General features: G+C 40.4%; 5 protein-coding genes across 5 annotated transcripts; 2 read left to right on the top strand and 3 right to left on the bottom strand.

Annotated features, from left to right (window-relative positions):
* Positions 1–1006: 1006 nt before the first annotated feature.
* SAPINGB_P005255 (uncharacterized protein) lies at positions 1007–7036 on the top strand (the record flags this gene model as incomplete). The annotated part of the gene is made up of 2 exons (XM_031999969.1): positions 1007–1465; positions 1550–7036. 2 exons carry the CDS (start codon positions 1007–1009, stop codon positions 7034–7036), a joined length of 5946 nt encoding a protein of 1981 aa, XP_031855860.1.
* Positions 7037–7093: 57 nt separating this feature from the next.
* On the bottom strand, positions 7094–9262 carry SAPINGB_P005254 (uncharacterized protein; the record flags this gene model as incomplete). The annotated part of the gene is made up of 1 exon (XM_031999968.1): positions 7094–9262. The coding sequence occupies one exon, from the start codon at positions 9260–9262 to the stop codon at positions 7094–7096; it is 2169 nt and encodes a 722-aa protein (XP_031855859.1).
* A 536-nt stretch (positions 9263–9798) lies between these two features.
* On the bottom strand, positions 9799–11919 carry SAPINGB_P005253 (uncharacterized protein; the record flags this gene model as incomplete). The annotated part of the gene is made up of 3 exons (XM_031999967.1): positions 9799–9923; positions 10007–10147; positions 10215–11919. 3 exons carry the CDS (start codon positions 11917–11919, stop codon positions 9799–9801), a joined length of 1971 nt encoding a protein of 656 aa, XP_031855858.1.
* Positions 11920–12354: 435 nt separating this feature from the next.
* SAPINGB_P005252 (uncharacterized protein) lies at positions 12355–14006 on the top strand (the record flags this gene model as incomplete). Its single annotated transcript, XM_031999966.1, has 2 exons — positions 12355–12446; positions 12539–14006. The coding sequence occupies 2 exons, from the start codon at positions 12355–12357 to the stop codon at positions 14004–14006; spliced, it is 1560 nt and encodes a 519-aa protein (XP_031855857.1).
* A 6325-nt stretch (positions 14007–20331) lies between these two features.
* On the bottom strand, positions 20332–21451 carry SAPINGB_P005251 (uncharacterized protein; the record flags this gene model as incomplete). The annotated part of the gene is made up of 2 exons (XM_031999965.1): positions 20332–21283; positions 21354–21451. 2 exons carry the CDS (start codon positions 21449–21451, stop codon positions 20332–20334), a joined length of 1050 nt encoding a protein of 349 aa, XP_031855856.1.
* Positions 21452–22073: the final 622 nt, after the last annotated feature.

Here is a 22073-nt window from a genome sequence, read left to right as displayed (position 1 = left end):
GTTTATTTAAATTTTTTTTTGTTTAATTGAATAAAGAATTAAAAGAAAATAAAAAAAAAAAAAACTAAGAAAACTTAGGACTATTTATACTCTTTTTCTTTTCCTTTAAGCATGATTTTTGTCCGTTTGATCCGCATAACTTAACTGAATTATGCCTGTTTATCTTTGTCGAGCCTCACAGAGATCATCCCTCCACAATATTTTCTCCACACACAGCAGATTTACCGTTAAATTCTTTCATCTGCTCCCGTGCAACAATTTTGGGTTACTTAGTCTACACAGGTTTTGTATAAATCCCAGTCAAAGCCGCACGGGACTTTTACCAGAGTAAGAATGTGATATAAAGGCTTTTGCACGGGGAATTTTTTATTTTATTTTATTTTTTTTTTTGTGATCGGTAATTAGCGCGTGATCAAACTAAGGGTATCCTATTTTAAAAGGCCGTGGGGCCCCGAGGAGAAAAAAAAAAAAAAAAACTGTGAGGCTTCTCTGTGAGTTGCCATTTTTTAGAGTTTGATGAAAAATGGGCAAGTAAAACCGCAAAACCCTTAAAACATAATACATAAAATTTAAGCTGTAATGTTTATATCATGTGATAAGTTACATACTTTTGTAACAAATAAATTGAATTTTTTTTTTTTTTTAAGCATTGCCACCACCACTGGAGGTGAGTTTTTTTTTTGTGGTGACTGACAAACCTGTTCTTTTTTTTTTTTTTTTTTTTTTTTTTTTTTTTGTTTTCTTTTCTTCTCACCACCACCACCACCTTCACAAAATACCACCTTTTAAAAAAAAAAAACGCGTTTATTATTATTATAAATTATTATTACCACCACTACCAAATATTTTATATATATTCTATATATCCCAACCTAGAACATTTTCAAAACGCGTCACTATACCCAAAATACTTCATAGCTAGCAGAGGTAGAAGTAGAAGTAGAAGTAGAAGAAGAAGAAGAAGAAGAAGAAGAAGAAGAAGAAGAAGAAGAAGAAGAAGAAGAAGATGGACCAGCAGCAGCATCCGTCCTTCTCACCTAGCGTCTCCTTCAGTGCAGGTGGGACGTTCCAAAACTTCTCGCTCCACCCTCCACCTCCACCATCTGCTCAATCTGCAGCCCAACCTGGCCAGTTTCATTCATACCAGCTTCAACAACAGCCTCAACCTTCTCTTAATACAACTAATACTTCTCAACAACAACCTATTCAAATCCAGCAACAGCAGTTACATCAACAGCAACACAGCAGCTCTCAAAACTCTCCAATGCACTCATCTTCAAATACTGCTGCAAATACTCCTGCTCCTTCAATGCCTAGTCCATCGGTCCAAGCTAGTCCGCTGGTTCAAAACTCTCCGTTTTTACAGGCTCCTTCTCCTGCATCTCCTCAGTTTCAACAACAGCAGCAGAACTCGCAAAATATATTCCCAATTCGCTCGCGTGAAGACATAAGAAGATGTCTTACTGTATGTTACTTTTTCTTTTTCTAAAATCATAAAAAAAAAAAAAACCAAAATCAGTCTTTGATCATTTACTAACTATGTACTAAGCGCTGGCGACAACTTCAACAAGAACTAGGACCCGAAGCTTACAATAACTCTGAATACATGGGTCTTACCAAGATTCTTAATGATGTTCAGCGTGCTCAAATGCGTGCTCAGCAGAATCTTCAACAACAACAACAGCAACAACAGCAACAGCAGCAACAGCAGCAACAACAACAGGATCAATCGATGGCAAACAATAGAGGAGGACCTCAGGTTATGTCTTCTCAACAAAGACCACCTTCGCATTCTCCTCAAATGTCCAATTCTTTTGTACCTCCTCAGCAACAGCAACAGCAGCATCAACAGCATCAACAGCAGCTCCAGCAACAACAGCAGCTTCAGCAGCAACAGCAGCAGCTTCAACAACAGCAGCAGCTTCAACAACAACAGCAGCTTCAACAACAACAGCAGCTTCAACAACAACAGCAGCTTCAACAACAACAGCAGCTTCAACAACAACAACAACTTCAACAACAACAACAACTTCAACAACAACAGCAGCTTCAACAACAACAGCAGCTTCAACAACAACTACAACAACAACTACAACTACAACTACAACAACAACAACAACAACAGCAGCTTCAACAACAGCAGCTTCAACATCAACTACAACAACAACAGCAGCAGCAGCAGCAGCAGCAGCATCAGCATCAACAATCCCAAGATGCTCCTTCTCCATTCTCCCAAAATACTCCCCAACTTCAAAATGCCACCCCTCCAAATCCCCAACATTCTGTTCAAGTTCCTGGATCTGCTCCTTCCTCTATCTTTACTATAGAACAACAAAACCTCCTTAAAAGCCAATTCAAGGCTTTCAAGTCTCTCTACCGTAACAGATCAATACCACAACCTTTACAGGACCAATTATTCAATCCAATGGTGGCTGCTGCATTCCAGGTCGCCCCTCTTCCACAGTTTTCTCATAATAGTACTCCAACAATTCCTCCAGCAAACCTTCCCCAAGATTCTTTTTCATCTTCATCCGTAGCAACACCGCTTCAACCACCACCTCTACAAAACCGCATCCCATCTAATAGTATCCCAATTCCTCAACCTGTTATTTCAAGAATACCCTCGGCTGCCCCTCCAGATTCTCCTAGTATTCTCCATCGTACAACAACAACTACTCCTACTTCCCAAATTAATTCTCCTCAGATAAGAAGAAAATCTGGAACCCCTTCAAGTCCGGCTCCTCCAAGACCAATTTCTGCAACTCCATCAGTTCCAGCTCCCATGGCTCCACCAAGTCGTTCTCCTGCTTTGGCCCATCCTCAACCTTTGATTCCTCAAAGACCAAATCAACAACCTCAACAAATCTCTCAACAGGTTCCTTCTGCTCCTACTCAAGCTGCTCCTCAGGTAATCACCCATATTCCTTCACCAGCTCCTTTGCCTACTCCTGCTTCTATTTCGGGGCCGGTTCCCGGCTCTAGTCCTGGCCCTCCTTCCAGTACCACCCCTACACCTCCCAAACCAATTGTACAGCATCAATCACAACCTTCTCCTTTAAACACTCAGCAAATTCCACCCCCAGTTGTAAAGCCACTTGTACCACCACCACCACCACCACCAATCCAACCCCCATCTCCTAAAACTAATCTGGAGAAACTTGGTGTCCGTGGCTCCATTGACCCTCATTCATATATTGATAAGGACATTGATATTTCTGATATTCCACCGATTTCAGAGAAGGCCCCATTTATCCCTGCTCTTATGCCATTAGGTGTCAATGTAAAGGAAATCCATCGCTTACGCGAACAAGATATTAATACCCAAATTTTCAATAGACTGGTGGATCTCTACCCTATCAACGAAATCTCCCTAGATAAAATTGATAATCTCACAGACGAACAAATTGACAAGCTCATTGAGTTTAAGTCACTTTCACTCCTTAATAAACAAAAAGCTCTGCGCGGTGATATATTGGCTGACCTTTACTATTTTAATTCGGTGGCCATGAACGAGTCCAACCAAATTCACTTTACTCGAATGAAACAACACAGTCTTTTGGAGGCTGTCAAAACGGAGCAGTTTGACACCCAACAACGATTTGAGCGTACCCAACGTGAGAACCTACTTAAGCTCAATCATCTCAAGACAATTTGTTCGCGCTCTAAGGAAATACATGTTCACCGCATAAATTATGAAGAAAAACATCACAAGCTTGGCCGTGGTGTTTCTTCATTTCACTCTTTCACCGAAAAGGAAGAACAAAAGAAGGCAGAGCGCACTGCCCGCCAACGTCTCCAGGCTCTTAAAGCTAATGATGAAGAAGCATACATCAAGTTGCTCGACCAGACTAAGGATACACGTATTACCCATCTCCTTAAACAAACAAATAGTTTCTTGGACTCTCTGGCTCAAGCTGTCAAAAACCAGCAACGTGAAACCCGATCTATTACTACAGATGCTAATGAGACTACATCACCTGAAGAAGAAGAAGAAGCCCATTCACCTGAGGATGAAGACTGGGAGGAAGGTGAAGAAAAGGTTGATTACTATGCTGTGGCACATCGTATCAAGGAAGTTGTTACTAAACAGCCATCTATACTTGTTGGTGGTACACTTAAAGAATACCAGCTCAAGGGTCTCCAGTGGATGATTTCGCTTTACAATAACAATCTAAATGGTATTCTTGCAGATGAAATGGGTCTTGGTAAAACCATTCAAACGATTTCTCTCATTACGTACCTCATTGAGGTTAAGCATGTTCCTGGTCCTTACTTGGTTATTGTGCCATTGTCTACCCTCACCAACTGGACAATGGAGTTTGAGCGCTGGGCTCCCAGCGTCAAAAAGGTTGTTTACAAGGGACCTCCAGTAGCCCGTAAGGCTCAACAAGCTATTGTTCGATCTGGTGATTTCCAGGTTGTATTGACAACATATGAATACATTATCAAGGATCGTCCCATTCTTAGTCGCATAAAATGGGTTCATATGATTATCGATGAAGGTCACCGTATGAAGAACGCACAGTCCAAGTTGTCCTACACTTTGACAACCTACTACTCTACTAAATATCGTTTGATTCTTACAGGTACTCCTTTACAAAACAATCTTCCGGAACTTTGGGCTCTTCTCAACTTTGTTTTGCCCAAGATTTTTAACTCTGTTAAGTCTTTTGATGAGTGGTTTAACACGCCCTTTGCCAATACTGGTAGTCAGGACAAGATGGATTTGTCCGAAGAAGAGACTTTGCTTATTATTCGTCGTTTACACAAGGTTTTGCGGCCTTTTCTTTTGCGTCGTCTTAAAAAGGATGTGGAAAAGGATCTCCCAGACAAGGTCGAGAAGGTCATCAAGTGCAAAATGAGTGCTCTTCAGTCAAGTTTATACCAGCAAGTTCTTCGTTTTAAGAAGGTTTTTGTTGCTGACGAAAACAAGTCGCATGGTGCCAAAGGTCTTAACAACAAACTCATGCAGCTCAAGAAGATTTGCAATCATCCATTTGTGTTTGAGCAAGTTGAGAATACAATCAACCCTACCAAAATGAGTAATGCATTATTATGGCGTTCTGCAGGAAAATTTGAGCTACTGGATCGCGTGCTTCCAAAGTTCAAAGCAACAAACCATCGTGTTTTGATTTTCTTCCAAATGACACAAATCATGGACATTATGGAAGACTTTTTGCTTATGCTCGGATATAAATACCTTCGACTTGATGGTGGCACTAAGGCTGATGAGCGTTCGGAGCTTTTGAAAAAGTTCAATGCCCCTGACTCTCCCTATTTTGCCTTTTTGTTGTCGACTCGTGCTGGTGGTCTTGGTTTAAATTTGCAAACCGCAGATACTGTTATTATCTTTGATACTGATTGGAATCCGCATCAGGATTTGCAGGCACAGGATCGTGCGCATAGAATTGGTCAGACTAAGGAAGTGCGAATTTTGCGTTTGATTACGGAAAACTCTGTTGAAGAGACGATTTTGGACCGTGCTCATCGTAAACTCGAGATTGATGGCAAAGTTATCCAGGCCGGTAAGTTTGACAACAAGTCAACAAATGAAGAGCAAGAGGCCTTTTTGCGGCGGCTTTTGGAACAGGAAGAGTTAAAACGGTTGCACAAGAATGACGAAGAGGAGGATTTGGATGACGATGAGTTGAATGAAATTTTGGCTCGTGACGATAACGAGCGTGAGATTTTCCACAAGATGGATGAAGAGCGTATTGCTACATGTCCCTATGGCAAAGGAAAAGAATTTGATCGGTTATTTGGTGAAAGTGAGCTCCCTGAAGTATACACTGAGGAATTCTTTACCAAGGAAGCCATGGAACCCGAGCCAAATGTTCTGGACAATTATGGACGCGGTGCTCGTGAACGCAAGGTGCTGCATTACGATGACGGGTTAACGGAGGAACAGTGGGTCGAGGCCATTGATGCTGAGGACGACACGCCCGAAGATGCTACAGCCCGCAAGCGAGCACGAATTGAAAAGCGTCGCATCAACAAGATGAAGCGCGAGAATGATAAAACAACAGATGGCGGGTCTCCAAGAACGCGCAGCCCGTCTATCATTGACACACCATCTCCAGATGTTGTCCCTATATCCAAGGCTGGCACTCCGACTACTACTGCTACAGTTGTCGGTGTACCAACAGTGACTGGTAAACGTAAGCGTGGGCGCCGGTCGCGTGCGGAAATTGAAGCGGCGGCGGCTTCACCAATTACTCTTGTCAATTCAACAAGCACCCCAGTCACAACGACAACTATTGCAGATGCAGCGCTGCCTGCAGTGCTACCACAACGGCGCAAGGGCAAGGGCCGGCCACCCAAAATCAAGGAAACATTGACACCCGTTGAGCGGATGGATTTGACGCACAAGATGCGGATTTTGTATGAACATGTTTTCAATCTTGTGGACCAGCACGGGCGGCCTCGCAACTACTTGTTCAAGGAGCTTCCAAGCAAACGACAATATGCGACTTACTATGCAATCATTGAGAATCCGATTGCGATGGATATAATCAACAAGCGGATCAACAACAATACCTACCAGCGATTGGGCGAGTTCCGAGCGGACTTCCAGCTTATGTTTGACAATGCGCGCAAGTATAATGAGGAAGGGTCGCAAGTTTATGAGGACGCCAACGAGATGGAGCGCGAGTTTAATGAAAAGCTTAATGAGCTTGTGCCTGGGTCTGTGGTGCCTGTGACTCCTAGTGTTACTGCAACAGATACTCCAGTTGTTGCGGACACACCTGTTGTCAATGGTGGAGGAGCTGTGAATGGATCGGCGATAACCCAGGCCAGTGTGACGGATCAAGCTAATGGACATGTTAATGGAGGAAGTGGAATTGATCCTGCGATTCTAGAACAAAGCAGTATTCAAGATTCCGGGACAGCGGGAAGTGATGGAAGTAGCAACAGCCATGGATCTAGTACTAATACAACAACGACATCTGGGCGGACTAAAGATGATGATGATGACGATGATGATGACGATGATTATCGTGGGAACAACTTTTCTGAAGATGAAGATGAAGATTAATGTAAATGTAAATGAATTATAAATAAAGAGTATTTTATAATAAAAAAAACGGCTTACTTAGTAATTTTGTTTATTTTCCTCAAGAGCTTGGGCAACAGCAGCCTTGACAATATCACCTAATTCTTCTTTTGTAAGGATGATACCGGACTGACCGTCATCAGTCTTTGGACCGAGTTCCTTGCGGACTCTAGAAACATCTTTTTGGAGAGCATGCAAGTCCTTGACTAGCCAATAGTTTTGCCAGCCAGCTCCGCTCTTGCTACCAACCTCGACCTTGGGAGCGTTGAGAAGCACGCGGCGGCGCCACGCTTTCTCGTCAATAGGGAACTCCGGGTCGCCAGCAGCAATGGCGGCATTCATCTGCTCGAGCTCGGCAGATGAATCATGGGCGGTACCTGAGGTAGCGTGGTGCAGGCGATATTTTGTGCGAATGCGGCGGCGAATTGCGGCAATGCCCGGATCGACTTCATCGTCGTCGTCATTGTCATTTGTGGGAAAAGACTGGTCGTCCAGCTCATCTTCGTCGAAATCTCCATTGTGGAACCCGTCAAGCAAATCCCACTCCTGGTCGTGCTCGTTTGCATCGTCATCTAGACCCTTGAGTCGGTTGTACTTGACGCGACGCGCGGTTTGTCGCTCAGCAGTGGCTGTGAAAATCAGCACTGGCCAGTAGAAGAGGTACATGACATAGTGGTTAATTTTCTCATATGTTTGTTTGTCTGTGGTCCAGCCAAAGGGGAGTAACACAAACAAAACCTCAATAAGGTTTAAAGGTGGGACGTAGACATAAGAGTCAGGTGCGCGGATGAAGCGCAGGGTTTTGGATGCAACAAGAGCCAGATACTCTTCAGTGGCATTGTCATAAATATGGGAGTACGCTGAGCCAAACAAGGCAATCAGGATGTTAAGGAGCAGCGTGGTGATGAGGAATGCAAAGAAGTAGTAAACGATTGTTCCATATGGAGCAGCAAGCTCAGTGAAAGCGTCAAAATCCGGGGAAGCCATAATGGTGAGAAGCATAGTGTTGATTGTGTGAGGGAGCAAATCGACGGTTTCATCGGTAAAATCAAGGCCAATGAATGCTTGAAGGAAGCCGAGACAGATGATAACGAGGAGGACAAAGAAGATGACGGACTCGCGAATCATTTGAGTGAGCACGATGAGCATTGCACCGAAGAATTGGAGCGACTCGAGGTAAAGCAAAATGCGGAGCCAAACAAAGGGAGCGCAACAGGCCAAAATACGGTATGAAATCATAAGGTGGGACTCTCGGAGAGGAGATGCAGAAGAATGAGTGAAAGCTTCAAGGCGGAAGAAGAAGGAGGTTGCGACCAGGAAGTACATTGTGTCGTTGAACATGTTCCAGAAACCAAAGTAGGAGAGACCGACGTGATAGAACTTGAGCGCGTCGTCGACAATACCGCCTAAAGTGAAGAAAAAAAAGAAGAACTCAGCAGCATCAAAGTTACCGCTGTTTTTAAGGGTGTTGATGGTGAGAGTATAGAGTAACAGATAGAGCAGACAGAAGAAGAGTTGGACATAGTTTTGGTATTTGGGTGTTTTGAGCCGGTCCGGGTCAAAATGGACCTGCCAGTCAGTCACCCCGAGACTCTTATAAAAGACATACTCGTCGGGGTCTTCAACGCTTTGAACAATCCACCCGTTCCATAGCCACTTGATGCATCGCTGGTAGCCGCCGGACGAAATAACAGGGGTTGAGTGCAAGTCGACTGCCAGTTCAAGTGCACTTGCCGGGTCCGAGTCTTCTCCATTGAGAGTGATTGAATAGCGTTGGCACAACATGTCTCTGAATAAGTATCGCTCGTCTTCCTGGGAGTCGATGAGACGCTGGGCAATGGATTCAGCTGCAGAAGCACGGAGACCGAAAAGGTCAGCATCAAAGAGCTGTTGGTCAGCCATATCGTCATACCACCGTTTGACAGTTAGCAGCAAAAAAATGAGTGGTGCGCGGTACCGCCGGGAAGACGAGCCTTGGGCACCGTCTCCTTTACCTCCAGCTGCTTCGCGCACAAGGTCCAATACACTATCTGTGATGACTGGGGAGTCTGCACGGGTGATAACGGACTCATCAAATTGGATTGGAACAAGGATGTCAATGAGTTCCTTAATACGGAGGGCAATTTTGAGAGTATGTTTAGGAGAGGGTCTATACGCGCGCGGGATGGCATCCGTCTCGACGGTCGGCAAGAGGGATTCCGAAGACATTAGAGGGGATATTTGGATATAGGATGAATTGGAAAAGTTGTTTTGGATGGAATTGAAAGGGATGGATAGAATAAGGGATTATATATATATAAAAAAAAGTCTGGACGAAAAAAAAAAAAAAAAAAATAAATAAATAAATGAAAAAGCAACACGACGCCTTTCATTCAGGGCGGTTGCTCAACCAAGCAAAAATGGATTGAACGCCGCACGAGAAGCAGCAATCAGGAGTTCGTAGCTTTTCTGCTTAATTAATGAGAATACAACCATGGAATTGGAGAAGGAGGTATTATATATATTATATAGATATAAAATCATTAAGGGTTGAGGCGGTTATATGTGTTGAAAAAATCTAACAGACATCTTCGGAAAGAAACTACTTTTTAAGCTACAACGGGGAATTTATTTTATTTATTATTTTATTTTAGACATTGCACTGGTACAGTATTTGTTACGACATCTTTGGAATAATGAACTTATGGAATATATATAGACTACTAAGCTGCTAAATTTAAAACCACTTTCATTTTTGTCCAGGATTAAGGCCCATAAAGAATATCATGGGTGTTGATTCGCGTGTAGACATCCATGAGCTTATATTGAGGCCAGTAGCAAATGATTTGGCATGGAGAAATGACCACGAGCTGGATAGGCAGGAATCGTGCTTGAAAGAAGCAATGTTAGAAGAACAAGAACAAGAACAAGAACAAGAAAAGAAAAAACAACAGAAAACAAAGGGAAACTTACGATTCGTAAAGTTAAAGTCTGCTACTTGACCTTCTCCGGGAACTACACGCGCATGGGCCCATTCCGGGTACGGGTTTGGCAGCTTGCTATTGAGATCGGGCACAAGAAAAGTGTATTCGCCTCTTTTGACGTGAGCACCTCCTAAAAAAAAGAAAGAAAAAAATTAGTTAGAATACGATTTTCAATGAGTTCCCAAGAAAAGACTTACCCGTAAGTTTAATGGCCTCAAGAGTATTTTTATTAGGCTGATGGAACAAGTGAAACTCACAGGACTTTCCTGAAATCCAAAGACCACGGAAAGGACACTCTGAGCTGGGCTCATACAAAGTTTTGTCCAGCCTATAAACTGTCTCAACAGGGCCGTATAGAGTTTCCATTTTGGTCATGCGTTGGAGTCGAAACAGGTCTGGTGAGGGTGGGGTTTGCGGCTGTTGTTGTTGTTGTTGTTGTTGTTGTTGTTGTTGTTGTTGTTGTTGCTGCTGCTGCTGCTGCTGCTGCCATTGCTGTTGCTGATTCTGCTGGGCTGTTGCTACTTGCCGCGTTGCACTGTTATAGTTGTAGAGACTTGTTGTTGTTGAGTTAGGCCTTGAAGACACACTGCAGTAGTCAAAATAGTATGTGCTGATTCCATCGCGATAACGTGTTGCAGCCGGCCGTGATGCCAGGGTCTCGTTGTCATTGCCAGTCGGATTTGCTGTCCATGGGGCTTCTCCACGAGCCATTTCATAGCTAAGCGACGACCTAAGTGGCGGTTTTTGCGCAGGTTGTTGCTGTTGCGGGGTGGTCGTTGTGTTTGCTGGAGTGGCCGCACTAATGGGCAAGTCTTGTGGCAACGGCGAGGCTGCTTGTCTTGCGGGGCTTCGCGATCTATTGGAATGTTCCACCACTCCAGCCAAAGGCATATAGTGACCTAGAAAATTGTTTCTGCTGGTGTTTCGCGTCCGGTCTTTGGCTGGAACTTTGAATGGCGGCCATACGCTCATCGACTTGGAAAGATGTGCGGGGGTTATTGCAGTCGCTCGCATAAGACCGACCTGGGCACCGGTGTCTACATCGGCCCACGACCGCCACTTCCAAGCGCCTGAAATTTCATCACGCTCGGTATATTGAGAGAGTTTGATGTAGGGCCCATAGGTGACGATATCCACTTGGTTTGGGAAAAGCATTATTTCTGGGTGGGATAACAGTTGCTGGGGTTGTGCCGGGACCCGGGTTTGTTGTTGCTCATTTTGGTGGTCTGTAGCTTGACGTTGGTTAGCCATGGCAGCCAGAAAGACCGATGTTGATATGAGTTCCGGGGGTCTTTGCTGCTGCTGCTGTTGCTGTTGCTGCTGTTGCTGTTGTTGTTGTTGTTGTTGTTGGTTGAGGGGATTTTGGTCTGGAGCATCGTCAATTTTCCTAGATAACAGTTTGTACAGACAAAGAGCACCTGAGTATTTATCGTATTTTGACACATAGACCTCTCCAAATGGCGTCTGGTCATCGATCCAAAAGGCAGTTTTCATCCAGTGGAAGGGAGAAACTCCATCGGCAAACAAGTGCCAAAAGGTTTGGTGCGGAGCAGGGTCGGAGATGTGCAGGTCCCGACGGGCCAAGAGACGCCAGGCATAGGTTTTGTCATCGATGAGAAGTGCTTTGAGATGAGAAGAAGTAGCGCCTAAATTAAGAATATCACGGACTTCTAGGTTTAAAAGAATCTCGCGCAAGACCTCCAGAGGAAGCGCCAATAATTTTGGCGAAGAAGAAGAAGATGATGAAGTGGATGAAGAACGTAGATTGGCTGCTTTGGTTGTGGTAGTTGCTGCTGCTGCTGCTGCTACTAGAGATGGCGTTTGAGTACTGTTTTGTGAAAGAGCAAGGAGAGGGGACAAAGAAGGTCTGTCTGCAAGGGGAGAGACAGTAGAAGAAGCCATTATGAGATGACAAGAAGAGTTTTAAAATTTGTTTGATGGAAAGGAAAAATTTGTTAAATTTTTTTTGTCTTCAAAAGATGTGTTTTTTATTTTTTTGTGGATTGAAGAAAGTTGTAAATTATTATAATGTATATTTGCTGAAAAAAAAAAAAAAAAGGAAATCAAGGTTTGGTATCGGCACGTGACTAATTGTATTTACCTAGAAAAAACAGTTTAGCCGTTTTAGGGGGTTTTAGTGCGAAATTTTAATGGCGGCTGCTGGCAAAATCGGCATTTTTTTTTTTAATTTAATTTAATTTAATTTAATTTAATTTTTTTAATTTAATTTTTTAGTCAAAACAGAAACTTTGTCGTGATCCAACTTGCGAATATCAAAAAATCATCTAAAAGTCCCGACTTTAAACGAGCACAAAAATAACCGACTCATAGACGATCATGTCCGACTACGAGCTATCAGACGTTCAGGCCATCTCATCGTCAACGGACTCCTCCCGTGTCGTCGCTCGCATTCTTTCGCTCAACTGCTGGTATGTAATAATAATAATAATAATTATAATTATAATAATAATCCCAAGAACAACAACAACAACCCCTTAATCAGAACCTAACTTCCATCAAGGGGCCTCAAGTATGTGTCAAAGTTCCGAGCACAAAGACTAGCCGCCATTGCAGAGCGTATTGCAGCCTCCGGTGACCGCTACGATATCGTTGCTCTCCAGGAAATCTGGGTCGAAGAAGACTACGAGCTTCTACGCTCTGTGACAGCGCCGCATTTTCGCTACCACAAGTACTTCTACTCAGGCATTCTGGCAGGCCCTGGATTGCTCATCCTCTCAAAGTGGCCCATCGAATCTGCAAGCCTCTTCAGATACCCTCTTAACGGTAGACCCTCGGCCTTTTTCAGAGGCGACTGGTATGTCGGAAAGTCGGCGGCCTCGGTGGTCATCAGACCAATCATCCACCACCACCCAACTGTTTCTTCAACTACAACTGCTGCAATACAGGAAATGGAGGCCCGACCTATAGAAATCCTCTCTACCCACTTACATGCACCTTATGGTCCAGGTGATGCAGCTTACACTTGTCATCGAACTGCACAGGCTTGGGAACTCGCCAGATTGGCTCGTCGCGCATCCCAACTAGGCCACGAGGTGATTGTACTGGGTGATCTCAACTCCATCCCTGGATCTCTTTCCCACCGTCTCTTCCAGCACACAGCAGGTCTTCGCGACTCGTGGCAAGATCTTCATGGCGAGTTTGAAGGTGGACCTGAAGCCATGGGCCAACTAGCTCCAGAAGACCAAATTGCTCTTGCAGGAACTACCTGTGATTCCCAGCTAAATACCTGGCGAGCAGACCGCCAGCGTCATGAAGCAAAACGATTAGATTACATTTTCTACGACCCCAAATATGCATCGCCTTTAGACTGTCGCGTCTCCTTTGTCGAGCCCATTGCAGGAATAGGCTCCGTGTCAGACCATTTTGCCGTCGAGGCCACTCTACTCATTTCCAACATTATTAATGGTGTCGCCACAACTTCTCCAAACCCCTTTGCATCTAATATGAACCTACGTGCTGCTGCTACTGCTTCATCTGATGCTAATGCATCATCTCAAAGCTCAATGTCATCTTTAGACCCTCCCCACCAAATCCAACAACTTTCTAACCGTCGCTCCGGATTACAACATAACATGTCGTATGCACCGCCAGGCAACGGAGCCCCTGGATCCATTCATAAGGTCCAGACAACTACGTCTTCAGCCACGCGTGACGAGCTTCGTCTACTATACTCTGATATTCTCGAGCTCATTGAGGAGTACAAACCCACCAGCATTCTTCAGGCTCGGCTCCGCAACTATCATTTTATTGCTTCCGTCATAATTCTTATTGGCATTCTTATTGCCGTCTGGTGGGGTGCCGCCCATAACCGCGCTTATGTCGGGTTTATTTTTATTCTAGTCACAATCGCAGTCGCTATTACAGGACTCCTCGATGGGCTAATTGGGTTTCTGTTTGGCCGCAACGAATGGCGCGCCCTTCTTGAATTTCAAAGTGAAGTAGAACTAGAACTTCACTTTCTTGGATAGCAAAAAAAAAAAAAATTCTACTATCTTGAAATAATTATTCATTATCTAGAAGAGACTCTTAAACCTGGAAATACTTTAATTATTTTCTTCCCCGTTTTCCGGTGTAATCTTATTTGTAAATTACTAATTTTAATTATACTTAATAACTGTTTAAAACGTGTGTATTTCTTAAGAAAGCTTTAATTTCTATTCTTCCTAATGCTATTTTAAGCCTACTTTCATCCTCACTACTAATAAATTTAAAGGAGTCCTTTACTCGAGCACAAGAAAAAAAAGGGAATACAATAATACATAGATAGAACACATTGAATACACGTGTATATGCATGATCATATTGTCACGATGTTAGTTTTGTCAACAATACTACATTAAACTAGCTAGTTTATAAAGAGTGTTCTTTATAAATAATTATATTTCGTAATTATACAGCTGTAGCTACTGTATTTTATATCAACATAAATTCTTTTTAAATCAAAAGCAGTTACTGATTGCTAAGCAATCTAATAGGTATTATCATTTCAACAATAAATTTTTGATGACGTTACAGAAGATTCAAAAAAATTCAAGACTTCTTTTTTTTGTATGGTAAAAAGTATACCAACCTAAATTGTAGACTTACTACTCTCATAAACCTGCCACTTGATACTCTGATGACTTCAGTAATTGATATTAGAATTGAATATATTTGTTAAAAAAAAAGCTGATAATAATTAGATTATTTCAAATATATCACTTTCATATTTCAATTAATGTTTGACAAAATGTAATCCAAAACTAAAACTACATAAAAATTATGCCCTAGACCTCGCGGAATTTTCAATTTGAAAAAAAGATTATACATTAAATAATAACCCTAGCCCCTTTGAATTTTTCAGATTTAAAATTTTATTTTGCTTATATAATTTCAACCTAACCCTTGTGGAATCTATTAATTTGCGGCAGATGATGAGAAAAAATGTCCAAAAAAGCTTTAAAATTACCCGTTGTATAGCTTAAATCAATAACTTCCACTGGGGTTAGGGGATAAATTTTATATACTTAATTTTCACCCTAGCCCTTATGGAATCCTTTAATTTATGTCAGAGAATGGCAAAAAAGCTTAAAAAAGTCTCACAAATAGAACGTGTAATCTCATAAGCACCTAATTTGTGCCAAAATAAGAAAATTTAAATAACTGTTATTATAACCCTAACCCCAATGTAATTTTTGTTTTTTTTAAAAAAATTTAATAGCTGAAACCTGGATATTATACCCTATCCCTTGCGGAATTTCTTGTTTTGGGCCAGATAAGGTGAAAAACATGCTAAAAAGCAAAAAAAAATTAGACGCCTCCTGGTAAAAATCTATAAATTCCATTGGGGTAAGGGTAATTAGTAAACCCTAGCCCTATTGGAATCCTCAGGTTTATATAAAATTCAATTAATACTATATTAGTAATCTATATTGGATCATTTTTATTTTATTTTATTTTTTTTTTGAATTGAAATTAAAATACAATTAACTTGTTGTATAATTTTTCTTTCCTTATATTAATAAATTTAATTTCTTCTTTCTTTCTTTTTTTTCCTTTTACTAATTACTTTTCCATTACATTTGGTATTTTTTGCCATCATCAACCTTTTTTTTTCTTTTCACCATTATCTTTCAATTCCTCATCTTTACTTATTTACCAGCTCTTCAATTAATTCTTAAATTTCTTGTTATTTTGCAAATCAACCTAAGTTTTATCAACTATTACTCGGTAAGCTGGAGTATTATCAACAAATATGGTAAAGTTATTATCACTGAGCAACATTGCCTGAGTACCCTTTTCAATTCGACCATAACATCATAACTGTATATTTCGGTAAAGTATCAAAAGATTTTATATTCTTCACAATGGCAAAATAAACAAAGTCATTCTAACTTATGGATTTTTTTTTTGACTTTGCAACGATACTCAACACCAAATTTGTTTTTACACAACTCTAAGCTTAGAATTATAAGATACACTTAGTAGGTATATACACACAATCATTAAAAGACAAGTTGATAATGACATTACATTTTCTTAGTTACTCTTTCAAATATTATCTCATACAAGGCTTTGGTGAGTAAATACTATTTTTTTTTGTTTTTTTGAAAATGACACTGACATTAAGATACCCTCAACTGCGACTTGAACAATAACCAACACACATCTTTGGTATGAATACTCTTTTCCAACATTACAGACAAATTGATAGTGACACAAATTTTTTAGATATCCAGCATTTCATTTTAAACAACAATTATATTCATCATGTACGTATACCAATTCAACTATAACTATGATAGTTACCATGATAGTGACTCAACTTTTTAGATACCAACAGTTCTTGCTATGTCGATATCAATCTATTTTTTTGTACGTATATTAATCCAACCATGAAATTGTAATGAATACAATGATAGTGACACAACCTTTTAGATAACAACAGTTCTTGTTAAATCAACATCATTTTTTTTGTACGTATACCAATCCAAGCATGCAACTATGATAAATACCATGATAGTGACACAACTGTTTAGATACCTTCCGGTTTCAATTTTAGCGATATATAAAAAAAGAAAATTGGTATGAAGATCCTACAGAACCGCATAATACAACTTGATAATAATATAATTTTTTTTTCATATTTCTCGCTTTCAGCTTAAAGGATATTTAAATGACTTTTGGTATGCATATTAATTCAACGATGTAACTATAAAAAAAAACTTCATGATACTGACACCCCTTTTCCAACACCCATAATTTCAACTTTAATACTCATAACACACCTCTGGTTCTTTTACCCTTTTACCCTTTTAACTATGAACCAATGAGCGAAATATGGCTGCAATTTTAAATACAGGAAACATGTTCTTCTAAAAATTGCCTGATTATCTATATCTGAACTAAAAAAAATACAATGGGAGGGAGGATGGGTTCGATGCTAAAGACTTCGGTAATATTCGACGGGTGGGAGGATGGGTTCGACACTAAGGACTTCAGCTATGTTCGACGGGTGGGAGGATGGGTTCGACAAGCCGCATGATGATGCGCCGTGTAGGTGGCACGCATTGAGGTCAACACTGAGATCAAGACAGCTCCGGCTGCTCGGTGGATGAAGGAGTCCCCGCTCTCATTGGAAATCACGCTCAAGCCCTGGAAGGTTACTGCTTTTGCCTAGCAGACAGCTTTTTTTTCACCGTGAACTTGTGTTGGGTTGTGGTCGCTCGTGGAACAGCGATTACCCCGTCCTTGCTAGCGGTTGGGATGGAATAACTATGATTACAATTGTCTTGGTTGTCTTTTGGTTTTTCTTGACCACTCTTCTTGGCACAGATATAGGGTGGTATTCTGTGTCGTCGACAGTTTCCTAGTTCGTTGGGTGCGAGACCAAGACAGTCTTAAAGGGACAAACTCACTGGATGCTGAGGGAAATGGGTGACACCATCACCGAGGCGGACAGTACCATTGGAAAAAAGTTTTGTTTGGTGCGTCTTTTTAAAATAACAACCAAAAAAGTCTCTTGACGGAGTGCCCAGTTAGATCCATTCCTGATAGAGCAGGGGTTATTTCGGTGGGGCAGCACTGATATTTCCCCGGGGGGTTTGTGGGGAAGTCCTGGTCGCTCGAGTGGTCTGCACCAACTGTGATGATGAGCCCAGGCCAGGGGACGAGGGTTGATGAGGAGTGGGGTTGGAGGTGGTTGAAGAGGTTGATTAGTTGGAGGCGGAGGAGCAGTGGAGGAGGTAGCGAGGTGGAAGGCGGTGGACGGAGTTGGGGGGAGGATGGCAGTGGGGGAGGTAGCGAGATGGATGGCGGTGGACGGAGACTAGGAGAATATGGGAATGGAAAGACCGACGATGCGAAACCGACGACACGAGACCGGCAATGCGAGACCGACAATGCGAGACCGAAAATGCGAGACCAACGACATGAGACCGACGATGCGAAACCGACGATGCGAGACCGAAAACAAGTGCCGCACGACTGCCCCTTGTTAAAGCTGGCTTTTCGACAGGCAGCTAAGAGTTAGATAGGTGAGCCAGACTTTTTGATTCTTTGGTTCTTTGATTTTTTTTTGATTTTTACTAACATGCAACTCAGTTTGAGTAGTTTTTTAGGTCAGGTTAGTCTTAGTAGTTAATATATTGGAATTATGGTAAGTTCCAATTTTTGGCGATTTTGAGATTGACTGCGATTTTTGATGATTCTAACTTTTTTTTTTCTTCCCCTTTTATTTACACAGTAGTGTGTATTTTTGGGGATTATTGGGTTTGGCGGAAGGTGTTTAGAATGGGGGGTTAAAAACCAGCTCGTTTTCTGAAACTCGGCTCAGGGCAATTCTACTTCTCCACCCCCCAGTCTTAGGACTGGTGGAAGTGAGTTGCCGAGCTTTAAAAGGTTCAGTCAAAGCGTGGCTTCGCCTTACAGGCACTTTGAAAAAAGCAACAAGAGGCAACTGTCGGGTCCAATGGCCCTTCTTGCGGGGAGTAGCAGAGCAAGCGTCCACGTCGTGCTTCCTGGGGTTCCTCAGTAGCTTCTTTTCAAAAATTCCAAAAAAAAAAAAAAAAAAAAAAAAAAAGGGATTTTTGAAAAGAAGCTACTGGGGGATGCTAAATTTGCTCTAATAAGTAAAAAATATAAATAGCTTAAATAGGAAATGAAAAATGAAAAATGAAAAATGAAAAATGAAAAATGAAAAATGAAAAATGAAAAATGAAAAATGAAAAATGAAAAATGAAAAATGAAAAATGAAAAATGAAAAATGAAAAATGAAAAATGAAAAATGAAAAATGAAAAATGAAAAATTTAAAAGTTTAAATATTTATTTCCTTATTGGAATAAATTTCACTGGAAAATGAAAAATGAAAAATTAAATTTCCTAAATAGGAATTTTATTAATTTCCAAAGGTAGAAAATCTCCTGTGGCTCTTCAATTTCTTCTTTTGGTAATTTTGAAATTTTTTTTCATCTTCTTCAATTACCTTAATGGGTAAAATTTAAATTTCTTGAAAAAGAAATTCAAAATTTTGAAAGAATAAATTGTAAAAAAATGTTTGTATTAAATTTCTACAATGGGAACTTTTTAATCTTTTCCTAAAAAAGAAATCTAAAATCATTAAAAAGTTAAAAGTTGAAATTTTCATTCTTTAATTAGGAAATTTAACTTCATTGAAAAAGTAGAAATTTACAAAAAAAAATCATTTTACATGTCGTTTGCTTATTCAAAAGTTAAAAGTGTATATACTATCAGCGTTATTGCTACCTATTGAATTAACTGATTTTGGTGATTTGAAGTCTTTTAGATATAATATTTCAAGAGTGGTTATTTTATTAAGAATGAAAAGTTCAATTTGATACAGAGGCTTAATTGATAACAGGTGCAAGTTTGCTCCGATGAAAAGCATACCAGTTAAAATAGAATTAGTAAATAATATATTCAGAAGTTCAATTATGAAACCAAGTTTGGAAAAAAAGGATATATTTGATTGTTTTCCGCAATGATTACTAGAATAATTTTTTGAGAACGTGTTTTAAATTACCATATCAATTTTAGAGATGTTCATGTATTTTTAATTGGTAACGGATCAGATCTTTAGGGATGACAATACACCTTCAATGATGATTACAGAAAATGTTGATTCCACCCTTGTTAATTTTGAAAATAAAATACCGTTAAATCTTTCAAAATCTTTGGACAAAGCAGTATTGGTGTAGTTGAGTAAATTGCGAAAAGTTTTCCTTGAGTCATTAAACTATTGCCGCAATTCCAATTACAAAGATAATCTTATGAATGGGCTTTATGAAATCGGATATAAAACGATCCTGTTAAGTAAAGGCTTCTTTCTTGATTTCTGTTTGTAGGATTTTAAAAAAACTGCTGTTTTTCATTGACTATGAAAGTATCTTGGATATAATTTTTTTTCTTTAAATTATACTTTAAATGTTGATTCTTTTAAAAAATCGAATCATTTCTTTACAATTCCAGATTATGAATAAAATATATTAAACAAATAAGTGAAAGAACAGATATTTGGTTTAGATATCGTCATATTGCTATCTGCTAAATTAGATCAACTTTTTTCCTGAATGTTTTTGTCAAGAAAATGGATTAATTTACAAGTTTATGTTGCTATATATTTAATTGTTGAAGCTTACGTTCAATTTATAAGATACCATGTTTCTTTGGTTTTGCTTAAAAAATTACTAAATTTATTCTTTAATCAAACAACAATAGAATATTTTTTCAGATCATTTACGAAATAATCTATTAAAGAAAATTATCTTTTTAAAACTTCATAACTTTAAATTCTATCAAACGTACTTAATGGATAGCCGATCGCCATCTTTAACAGCCCCATTCAATGCTTTATCAAGCGCTGCGCTGTACGGCAACATCTCGCCTTCTAAAAACAACGCAGCTCTATGCTCAGTTCCGTCATCGTCTTTACGTGTTCGCGGCACCCGCAAAAGATCTGTTGCACGGTCCACCACCTTGCCCACTGTAATATTATGTGCCATGTATACGGTAGCGCTATGAGATTCGCGACGTTTTGAGGTATCAGTTGTGCTTGCCTCGGGCTGATAAGGTCCCACTACGCTTCCGTGCGCAACAAGAACGACATACCGCCGTCCAGGAATCGTTCCGCTGGTAGTTGCACCTGCAGCTCCGTTAATTGCGGTATTCGTAGGCCTTGCAGCGTCAAGTGGTTTGGCTTCACGCTTGAGCTGGAGCAAAGCTGAGGCACTAATCTTGGCTGCTGAGGCACCACCAGAGGATGATAGAGTATTTCCACCACTAAGTTTTCCAAACCACTTGGAAGTTGCTGATGCTTGTTGTGTTCCCGCTGGAGCTGGAGCTGGAGCTGAATCTTTTTTAGATATCGTGTACTTAGGTTTTGTGGCTGCTGGTTTATTTGAAGTTACTGGTTTGTTTGCTCCAGTGGATCCCCAGATAGATCGCAGTTTATCGAGGGCCGCCAAGTTATTTTTTGACCGTGAATCTGCTGCTGTTTCTTTTTCCCGTACACGCTGCTGCTGTTCGGCAAGCTGTTGACGCACTACAGCTGTGCGTTGGGGGCCCGTTACTGGGCCTTTAGTGGTTGATCCCAAGGCCCTGCCGGCACCTGTAGGTTTGGGTATTGTACTTGTGACTTTTAAATCTTTAAGTCTCTGACGCTCTGTTGCCAGGCCATGTGAGCACTCATGACTGTGTGGAAGCCGATGGCTTGAGCAGAATGTAAGACCGCAGTCATCACACTTAAATCTGGTAAAAAGTTAGTATCAACATATAAACGCGCACGCGTCAAAGAAGTTTATGATTAACAAAAACATACGGTAAGAAGTCGACAGTTTCGCAGAACGAGCAATGATTGCCAATATCTAGGAGTCCCTGTGCGCTTTCAGGGATTGAAGATTGTGGGCTATTAGACATGATTTTGTGTTTATCGGTGATTTCTATATATATATAAGCTTTGTAGAAGATTTAATGATGATTTTAGGGAGAGAAATGTTTTTTGATGGAGGTTTGGAAACTTATATAGCCGTTATCGCCACCCAAAAAAAAAAAAAAAAAAGATATTACATTGATTGGCAATCAAATCTAAGTCATATCCAGCAGGTATTTGAAGTATTTCTCCAGAACATTCGATAAAAGAAAAGTATTGATAAACCAAATATCCATTATGATGAAGAAGAAATACAGATGTGGCAAGTTTGAGTAAAATAAAAAATTAAAATAAAAAAAAGAGGGAAGTTTTGATAGATTTCTTCAAAAGTCTTTTTTTTGTTTTTTTTTTTTGCTCTAATATGACACATTGTAACTTGTCACAAAATCATTTTTAAAGTTTTAAAACCACTCTGGGCAGTTCTCAAGATTCATTAATTAATATTAATAACGGGAAATGGAATCCTAATGATGATGATGATGATGATGTTGATGATAATTATTTTTAAAATCTTATAATACTGACAAAGATGTTTTCAGTATATTTGTTTAAATATAATTTTTTTTGGCCTGTTTGGATTGATTCAGTCAAGCATTTGCAAGGAGAAGA

The sequence above is a fragment of the Magnusiomyces paraingens genome, assembly GCF_902498895.1.
Source record: "Magnusiomyces paraingens strain CBS 517.90 genome assembly, contig: contig4, whole genome shotgun sequence".
In the NCBI taxonomy this organism is placed as follows: Eukaryota; Fungi; Ascomycota; class Dipodascomycetes; order Dipodascales; family Dipodascaceae; genus Magnusiomyces; species Magnusiomyces paraingens.
Note: the sequence above shows the minus strand (reverse complement) of the source record. Positions and strands in the feature narration are given on the sequence as shown.